Source organism: Telopea speciosissima, chromosome 6 (assembly GCF_018873765.1).
Source record: "Telopea speciosissima isolate NSW1024214 ecotype Mountain lineage chromosome 6, Tspe_v1, whole genome shotgun sequence".
NCBI lineage: Eukaryota > Viridiplantae > Streptophyta > Magnoliopsida > Proteales > Proteaceae > Telopea > Telopea speciosissima.
The window spans coordinates 58,252,486-58,262,780 of NC_057921.1; the positions used below are offsets into that span (position 1 = coordinate 58,252,486).

Consider the following 10,295-nt stretch of genomic DNA (forward strand, 5'->3'; position numbering starts at 1 on the left):
TTGATACATTTACCTGTAAAAGATGCACCACAAAAACAACAAAAAAAACAAATCAATGTTGTAGAGTGATCTAAAGAATACAAAACCGTAACCTATATAATAGAAATCAGAGAGATATGGGAGTGAGAAAATAACTCCAATCTAAACAATAAAAATTAGAGAGAGATGGGAGTTGGTTGCCGATCCAAGCCGTGAGATGGGAGTTGGTTGCCTATTTTCTCTAGTTTAATCACATAGGTATTGAATATAGGTTATATACACTCCCATAATGAAACGGAATAGCATATAATCATCTAATCAAGCCAAAAGAAACGTTTTTATAATACAACAGTAGAATTGGGGAAAAAGAAAAAAAAAGAACCAGCAGAAATCAATTGCACTACTATAGGTGCAAATCTTACCTAACCGTGTGTAGGATCAATCTTTTGAATGAACTTTTATCACATTTGATGTAGCACCACCCCTTCTGAATTTCTGCAAAATGGGTTGTCCCCAAATATTAGGGTTTATCAATTTGTTTATCGATGGGATTAGAGATAAAAATTAGGGTTTATCGATTGGGCTTACCTTCAGTTTAGCCGGATAGCATTTAAAAGAATATGGCCGCAGCTAACCGCTAACTTGTACGATGATGTTCTCTGATTTCGCCGGAGAAAGAAGATAACAGATGTGTTCGAACAAGAAGAAGAAGAGATACATTTTCTCTTTCTCTTTTCTCTCTATTTGTTTTCTCTTCTTATTAGGCGGGGGTATTATTGGAATATTACAAATATAAGGGCAGTTTGGGGTTTAAACGAATATAATTAGGGTGATGTCATCACTTAACAGCTCTTTTTAACGGCAAGGGTACGGTTGATAGAATCTTGGGAATGCAGGGGAGGGGAGAGTCATTTCTCAAAACCCAGGGGAGGGGTTTGTCATTAGACCATAATCGAGGGGAGGGGGGAGTAATTTACTCTAATTAATATATTAATATGTATATATTGATGTCCACACTACAAGCTGCCAAGGAATAAAAAGATTCCCAAGATTCTTTCTTATGGGGTTTATGCTAAAGAATAAGAGCGGATATTCGCAATAGCTTTAGGTGTCTGATAGCTCTCCATCCTTGTGTTGTCGTTTGGGGGGAATAAGAACAATTCGAATGGACCACCCGGTCTAATTAGATGAAATGAAAATCAGATTTTTGAAAATCTTTGCTTCTTTCTAACTCTAATTTATAGGGTTCCAACTGATTTCAAGTGATTCTGATCCTTCTACCAAAAAAAAAAGTGATTCTGATCCAACAATGGGGGCCGATCCCAAGTTCGATTCACTATACTTGAACCATGCTCTCAATAGCATTTTGGTTGGTTGGACCATCTGAACATATAGGTTATATTGGACTAAAGCTCATATATATTGTTTAGCCAAAGCTTCCCTCTTCCTCTCTAAAGTTATGAAAATATGTGTAACTAGACAATAGTGTATACTTTATAGCACAGGTCTCTGGTTCGAGCTGTGCTATACAACACCAAAGTAAATTTCAAGGTGATAATGGATACATTGTAGCGCTAGTGGTGCAAGTTTGGCCCTGATGGCCCAACCCCAACTTGGCCCGGCCCAACTTGATCATGTCTTTTTCTTCATGTTTTATTTTTTTATTTTTTTATTTTTTATTTTTGTTCTTCTTCTTTTCTTCTTCCAAGCTTAACCAGCCTATGTATCTCCCTCCCCCCCATGGTCAAGGCCAATCAGGGTCAATCCGGCCCAACCCTATGGGTGGGTGAGGGTTGAATTTTCTGGCCCTGAGTTAGGGTCCGGTCGGGCCTGGGCTCAACCAAGAGGGCTCAGGATTGGACTAAGATTTTAATGAGCCCGACCCAATCCAACCTTGTTGCAACCCTAGTAGCTATGATGTAGCCTTGATCCCTACTCCAAGACAATGGTGGATGAAGCAAGCCAGTGATTGACGCCAACGGAGTTGGTTGTTCTCTTCTTGTTGTGATCCTTTCTCTCCTTCTTGTCGATCCCTAGGTTCCATGTAGTTTTGTTCCTTGAGGGTCGCTCTGTAGTGCTATAATCCCCACGTAGCTTTGTAGTTTTATATCACCTATGTAATATGTACTTCCATCTTTAATGCCCCCACCCCCCAAAAAAAATTATTTATAAATTTAAAAAATATAAAACAAAGGTTAGGGAAATTAATTAGTCTAAAGAGAATATATTATATACTTCTTCATGTACTACCACTCTAAAACTAGACTCTTATCTGGTAGGTTGGATGTCTTTAGATTATGACATTACATCAACCATCCATCATCTATGGTGGAGGATCTAACCCAAAATCTAAATGCATTAGGTGGCTGTGGGAGCTCCTCAAATAAATAATGAATGTGAGATTATAACTCTATAATTTTAAACACTCTCTCACGTTTCATGTGCATGATAACATAATATGAAAGTAAAAAACTAACGAACCATGAACTCTGATACCATGCTCAAGAGTTCAAATTAGAACTTTACATAAAGAGAATTCCTCGAGTATGTAATAACACTAAGGACGTAAACAAATCAATATGAAACTATAAATCCTACAATATATCTAGGCTTGTTCACTCATTTTTACACGTTATTTCTTTGTTCAAAAACAAGAATAACTCCTCTATAACCACAATACATCTGATAGGGAGGGAGGGAGAGAGAGAGAGAGAGAGTTATGACTTCAAAACATATGACGAGTTTTTATTTTCTCAAGTATGATGCAGTCTAGTGCACCTTTAAAGTGCATAATGCAATGGTCCCTGTTGGATGCACTTTAAAGGTGCATTGAACCGCACTTGAGAAAATAAAAATTCATTTACGATGACAAATGGAATATACTATTTTTAAGTTCCTTGCACTATTGTCCTCACGTACAGATGGCACCTAGAATGTGAGCCCCTTAGATTGCTTGCAAAGCTATCTTTCTACCAAATGCCTTTGACCAATGGGACCAACAAAACGTGGCCACTACAGTCCTGGCTGCTTCTTCAAGGAACAGAGACAGCTATGGAAAATGTTGCAAACCATAGAAACTGAAAATGACGGCATCTATATAGTGAAAAAGATCCTATCAATCCGGGCAGCATGTAGTCATGTGTAGCGTCTGAGATGAGGCGGGCGCATTGACTGCCTTACTCCTACTTGGGCAAGAAATTTAGGCAGGGATAAGGTGATAAATGTACACCGCCTCATCTCAGGTGCTGTACATGCAGCACTGCTGCCCGGTTCAAAGCAATAGAATTGACCGGTTTGACTAGCTATCGCTCAACAAGAGAAAGGATCAACTGCATGTACCAACTGGTGAATGTACATCTCAGAATCAATCAAATTTTAATTTTATTTTCATAAAAACCCCTCTTCCCTTTGTAAATGACAAAAATAGAGCAGGTGGTTGACTCTCACATGTACGTTCACCTGTTGGTACATACAAAGGAACCGAACTCATCGCTCAATAGTTCATCAAGAGTTGGTAAAATTTCAAACGATCTAAGATCAGAATGGAGAATAAGCTACGTCTGATCGGCTAGGTATTTCCTTAACATTGAATCCAAAATTCCATGTGATTTATTTTGTGAAAAAGAAAAAAAAAATCTGAAGGTTTAATTTAGGACCCGGTTGGTCTGGTCTAACCTCATGTTTAATGAATACTCAATAATGGATTCGAAGTATAATTAATGCTATTTTCATGTACCCAGAAGGTATTTCACTGACAACTTACACCTAGCGATAGATCAATTTATAGCGATCACTGTCTGAATTCTCTTTCACAAGAACATTTCTCTTGTCACTGTCTATAGCTATTACTTCATGGGCTATGTGGCCTCATAAAGGCGGGCTTTTTATTTGGGTCATAGTACCCGAGTCTCTTGAGCCCTTTAGCTCATTGAGATGGATTTTTAACTTGAGAAAGTGTAGGAAAGTTTGAAATGTTTCTCTTATGGGAAAGAGAACGTTACCCGATCACGTGCAGCGTGTGGCCCCTATGCCCAGACACAGGACTGTGTGAAATGACCGCCACACCTTCAGGGATTTCGTGCAACCTTGTGTCTAAGCACATAAACCATGCACCGCACGTGACCAAGTAGTGTTCTTTCTCCCTTCTCTTATTTAGCATAGCTTTCTTGGAAACTACAATAGACTTGCGAAGGAAGTGGATATGTCTAATAAAATGTGCTCCCCTTTATAACATAGCCTAATTAGTCTCTATGGTCGTGTAGATGTAACAATGGAATGTGATGTTTCCAAAAATCTGAACTATCCATTTTTATGATTTTTTTAAAAAAAATCTAAATTGACTGTTCCCAATCAGAGTTGGAAGAGTGGACAATAATGTATGGAGTATCGGTATACATGTTGGGATATAAATGGGAATGGGTTCCGAATCTGACACTACAGATTTAGAAATTGAAGCTGAACCTCCCCCCAGCGACCATGTAGAAGGAACAAGTTCCTCTAAACGCAAGGTCGACAGTCAAGATCATCTTAATGATGATGAAGACTTCCGTCCTCAAGACGGAACGCGTACATCTTTTGGTGAATCTGTTTTTACAATCGAAACAGAGGGAATTTACACCAGAAAGGATGACCTACACAAGTATGGGTTGGCTTCTGGGGCACCTACCTCGATTTGACCCATATACCCATTAAGGATTATGATAAGGCTATTAACGAATGGACACAAACTTTTGCCATTCTCATAGTCAATTACAAGACTACTTGGCAAGCTGAGAAGTTCATAGAATAACTCAGTGGTTCTCTATAGGGAGCTGTAAGAGATTTTCTTAAATCTAAAAAAGGGGAAGAGAATTCTCGACGGATTAACTGGTACAGCATCATTAATCAATATACATTTGAAATTGTTCATATCAAAGGCACTGACAACTTCCTGGCTGATTATCTTAGTAGAGATGAATCCTCGCCCTCCAGACAAAGGAAAAGGTAAGGTACCTCCTGGTACTAACAAGAAAAAGTCCTCCAAAGGAATACTTCCCTTTGTTCCTCGACTTAGCGGAATTCTCATCCGAGATCCCCAATCAGCAGTTGCAGCTCCTACCCAAAGGAATGCTTCTGGAACATACGATTCTACCCAAAGGACTGATTGTGTACGAATTCCTGCCACCCCAACAGAATTCACTCCATCAGTTTTTCAACCATACAGTCCCTATTTCTACCCAGGAAAATGTGTGCGACAATACAAAAGGGGGATGAAATATACTCTGGAATTTGACATGTGGCTAAACTAAACCATGTCCTCTCTATCCAATGGTTGGAATGGAAATATCATTTGCCCACGTGGTTGAATAAATACCATGACATTTGAAAATATAATAAACTTTTATGACAATAATATTTTGCCTTTGTGCAAAAGATCGTTGTCAGGCTGTGAGGCCCCTGCACAAGCGTGTGGGGGCCAATGAGAGCGCCGGCAAAGGAATCAACAGAGGTGGAATTTTTTCATTTCAGGAGTGGACAAATCATTTTGCGTGATCCTATGTTTGGGCGCAGGCTACACACAGCCTGAAGGGATCTCTTTCTCTTAATCTCTTTTTTTCTGGGTAGAATCATGTTTGTGGATAAAGGTGTAACTAAGGCCCTGTCTTGGTTGGGAAATTAATGCAATTTTAATAGGTGAAGCTCAAGGCCCAGCTTGATAAAGATAAGATTTAAGCACTAGTTTTCATGGGCCGGCCTGAGTTGAACCCCAAGATGCAGTATGACATTTTTGGGCCGTCAAGGTTCAAATGCTATGGGCCTATGGCTTTCCCATTGATGTGTGTGTGTGTGTGTGTGTGTGTGAGAGAGAGAGAGAGAGAGAGAGAACCCTACCCCATAGTTGCGTGTGAACCTTATCCCTTAATGGCTTACCATTTAGGTCTGATCCAATCCGATTCAAACCCAATCGATTATATAGCATATTATAATTATTATATTGTGAGCTAAAAGAACTAGAGGCAGACCATAGGAGATGTTGTGAGGAAGGATATGCATTGTTTGGGTCTTGTACAAAATATGACATCGGATGGAGCATGTTGGAGGGCTAAAATCCATGTTGCGGACCCCATTTAGATGAGATTCTCCTAAGTTGCTGGGTTGTGTCTCATTCTTCTCTTATTTTCATCTTTCATTTTGTTGTTATTTTCCATCCTTCATCAATCATTTCTCGTTTTTCATTCCCCATCCTTCTTTTCCCATCTCTTCATCCCCTTATTTCTGTTTAGACCTTAGTTTTCCCTACTGTGTTTTGTTGGATCCATATAACCGGTCCCATTAAGTTGGGATAAAGCTGAGTTTGTTATTGTTTATAATTAATATCTTGTCTTTTTGTTTTTACAAAAGAATTACACATAATTATATAACATTTGGGTTTGCACCCTTTGCGGGGGAGCATGGCCCTTGTGCATGCATGGCAGCCATTGAGAGCGAGCACGTTGCATCATGGGGCCAAGATTTCTACCTTTCATGGGAGTGGGGCAGTCATTTCTCTCTATGTCTGGATGTGGGCGATACACTCCCCCCACAAAGAACTTTTCTCCATAACATTTTCACAAAAAAAATAAAGATTAGGAAAAGAAAACTTAGCGAGTAGCGGCAAAAAAAGAATATTAGGATAAAGAAATGAACTCCGAATTCGGCTCCTCTCCTACTAGTCCAACGTCTAGGGAGTGTCTAGTGAGGCATCCAATGACATTGAGCTGTTGGGCGCACACAGTTGTATGCCTACACGCTTCAGCGCCATTTTTTCATTTCTGCTTGAAGTCAGGGAGCGTGTATACTAATCCCGATACCGATTACTAAAACCCTGGCGTGGATATAATGTCTGTCTAAGTCTAACGTGTTCTCAACTCTACAGTCCGATTGGAATAAGATCGGAGATCCAGTTTTAACCATCGCAATGTGTCTTGTCAATCAACGAACAATAATACTCGACGACAATGAGAGAATCTCGGTTATAGTTTCTCTGTCAACCCTGGTTTTCGCGGGAAACAATCTGAGTCTGAGGCTGAGGCTCTTGGGCGGTTGTGAGTTGTGACTTGCGAGCCTTCCTTCCCAAATGGATGCGAAGACCTAAACCAGCCGCCGGCAAACCGTAGAAAATGGAATATTTCGCACTCCCCATCCTATATTAAAAAAAAAAAGAAGCACAAGAACAACAATGCCGGATACACCTCCTTTCAGATCCAATTCCGGCAGAAAATCCGTCGACCGACCCAATTTCACGACGAGAACTAGAACCAACCACAGCACAGGTGGTGAAGAGAACAGAAATCCATCATCAACAAAAATTCCAATTCCAGGAATCAGTAAGAAGCCTCAAGAGAAACTCATTAGTAGTTCCGTACCGAACTTGCAGCGGCACCGGAATCCCAACGTCTTCAAAACCAACGAGAAGTTGAAGACGAAGAAGACGGGATCAGTTACTCCTTCGGCTTGGGCATTGTCTCCTGGTAGGACATCTTCCAACGTCATCAAAGCCATCGATAAGTTGAAGACGAAGCAGACGGCATCGGTTACTCCCTCGGCTTGGGCATTGTCTTCTGGTAGGACATCTTCTATCTTTCCGGTTTCGAAATCGCCGGCTAATTCCTGTAGAACGACGCAGAGAACTAGAAGTGTCAGCAGCGTTTTGTATCGTTCCCGGCAGAATAAGGTTTCATCGGTTCAAGATGAAGCTTTACATCAGTTACGTGTAATGCATACGAGGTTATTGCAATGGAGATTTGTGAATGCTAGATCTGAATCCATTTTAGCTGCTAAGAAGAATTTGGCAGAGGTAATTATCAAAGAAAGACCATTTTTTGTTCTTTGCATTTTGGCCACCATCACCCACTGGTAATTGAGAATTGTTTGATGATTTGTAGAAGAAAATATTAAAGGTCTGGTCAAGGATCATTCATCTCCGGAATTCAATTTTAGAAAAGCGGCTTCAGATTCAAAAACTCAAAAATGATATTAAGATTATTAGAATTATTAACCCTCAAATTCGCATCCTTAATCAATGGGAAGAGATTGAGAAGAAAAATTCAGAAGCAGTTGCAAGAATTGGGAGAAAATTGTTGGCATCGGTAACTGGAATTCCATTGACAGACGCTGCCAAGGTAAGGATCAGGGAAGAAAAACTGCAGCAGAAACTTCTAATCCACCATTTTTTATATAATTATAACTTTCTCAAGTAACTCTGTCTCTAATTATCTCTCCCCCACCCCCCATCTCCTTCCATTTTTTTTAATGGGTCAAAAAGGCTGATACAGATTCAGTACAGAATGCAATGCTCACAGCTATGGGTGTCATGGATAGTATTGAAGCAACGATTACCAAATTCATCTCGCAGGTTGGATTTTTATAAATTTCCCATTCTATAAATTAAGTGGATAATCTTCTTGTTTTGCAAGATGAGTATCAAGAAAAAAATCTCATTTATATTTTCTTGGGGGAAGGGTTTGCTGTCCGGTCGCGTGGCCCTGCACCAGCGCAAGGGCCAATGATGAGACATGCAGGGGCATCCAACAGGAGGGGTGTTGCGGCAATCATTTCACCCCTTGTGTGGGGGCAGGGGAACGCGACCAGGCAGTGTTCTTTTTCCTCATTTTTTGTTTTTTTTTTACCAGGTTCAGGAAATAGATTCATTAGCTTATGAGCTTGTCAATACTGAAGAACAAGCGAGAAAAGGATTAGAGGAATTGAGGAAGGAAATAGCCATTGTTGCATCACTTGAGGTAGGTCTTAATGTAACTTCCTGTATCTTCGGATTATTTCAAATTTATCTTTCTATTTTTATTTTTTTTCCTTTGTTCTACCACATTATGTTCATGCTGTCTCAATTTCTTGGTTTTCTTGCTCATTTATGCTCATTCTCAATCTATCTATTGTTGACAAAAATTTCAAAATTAATATATAGCTTGGACTGTAACATAATATAGCTACTGGTGTCAAAGGCAAAATTAACTCTTCTGGATTAAAATAAACTTGCCCACTTGTTGAATCTATTAAAAAACTTTCCTTACCTCCTTATGCACTTTATATTTACAGAGAAATAATTAGTTGGTGTCAAGAGTTTTGGAGAAAGATATGAATTTTTTTGAGCCTAGATTCTAAACTTTAGAATGATCATTCCTATTTTGATATGTCTGAGGCATTGATGCTTCAAATGGGAGGGCAGGCCTTGGTGCAACTGTAAATTAAGGTTGCTCCATTGTGATAAAGTGGTCATAAGTTCGAGTCTGGAAACAGCCTCTCTGCGAAAGCAGGGGTAAGGCTGCGTACATTATGACCCTCCCGAGACCCCACAGTACGTGGTGGGAGCTATATGGACATGAATCTCTTAGTTTCCCACACATATGCTTGAAAAGATGTATTTAACTTCTCATTCTTTCACCTGAGACTTACTAATGCATTAACTGAATCTCCTTTCATTCTCTTCTTTTTTTTTTCATTTTTTTTTTTTGGGTAAGAAGTGTCTAAATTACTCACTTGAGCATGACCTTCATTGTAGGGAGCCACTTAATAAATCAGTTAATCACAGATGTAGCCAATCCACTTCCATTAGGTGCTTTTTTTTTTCTTTCCTTTTGAAATTTACTTCCATTAATCCATTTAGTGCTTTAATAACACTTAATGAATCACATCTTCAAGGTAACAGTCACAGGAGAAAAGCCTTGGGGCACCATGTCATTCAAGCAGCAAAGGAGAGAAAAGAAAAAATTATTTGTGATCTTATGCTTGGTACAGGAAGGTTAAAGAGAAGTCCTTGGGTTATACTTGTCAAGTGTACAGAAAAAAAGACACGTAGGACAGTAAGCTTGGGTAGCTGGCTTTGTTTACTGGTCTCTGCACCATTATATCAGCCATTTTGTTTCCCCACCCATGAGATTAGATCTTTTGCAGAATTTTCCTTTTTTTTTTTTTTTTTTTTTTTTTGTCTCTTTTATGAATCTCTAACACAGGCCAGTTGAGTATGGATTTATTGTTTTATGTTTATGGCACCAAGCAGCTTCTAATTATCTTTCTGGGAAGAGCAACAGATGCAAAAATATTATGAGAGTATCAATGGGGTGGATGAAGAGATTCTCTCCACCCACGGAGATTCTCTCCTTACCGTGGGTGGAGAGAAATTGGGTCCAATGTAGTAAATGGCTTAATTTGAGCCCTTTACATCAAATTGCAACACAAGCATGGTGCAAACCAAATTATAGGAGAGAGAGAGAGAGGAGGGTTTTTTTTTTGGTAGAAAGAGAGAGAAGAATTAAAGACCACAAACTTCCCGATGTTGCTTT

The 10,295-nt window shown here is 39.4% G+C and overlaps 1 protein-coding gene across 1 annotated transcript; it reads left to right on the forward strand.

The window, feature by feature from the left end:
* Positions 1 to 7,177: 7,177 nt before the first annotated feature.
* On the forward strand, positions 7,178 to 9,759 carry LOC122665988 (QWRF motif-containing protein 7-like). Its single transcript, XM_043862105.1, has 5 exons — positions 7,178 to 7,795; positions 7,884 to 8,120; positions 8,264 to 8,353; positions 8,631 to 8,750; positions 9,655 to 9,759. Exons 1-5 carry the CDS (start codon positions 7,178 to 7,180, stop codon positions 9,757 to 9,759), a joined length of 1,170 nt encoding a protein of 389 aa, XP_043718040.1.
* Positions 9,760 to 10,295: the final 536 nt, after the last annotated feature.

What these genes read in the sequence shown, in the direction of transcription:
- LOC122665988 (XM_043862105.1), top strand. Translation starts at nt 7,178, where the DNA reads ATGCCGGATACACCTCCTTTCAGATCCAATTCCGGCAGAAAATCCGTC. An exon ending in CTAAGAAGAATTTGGCAGAG is followed by an intron (nt 7,796 to 7,883) that starts GTAATTATCAAA and finishes GATGATTTGTAG; the next exon opens with AAGAAAATATTAAAGGTCTG. An exon ending in CATTGACAGACGCTGCCAAG is followed by an intron (nt 8,121 to 8,263) that starts GTAAGGATCAGG and finishes TGGGTCAAAAAG; the next exon opens with GCTGATACAGATTCAGTACA.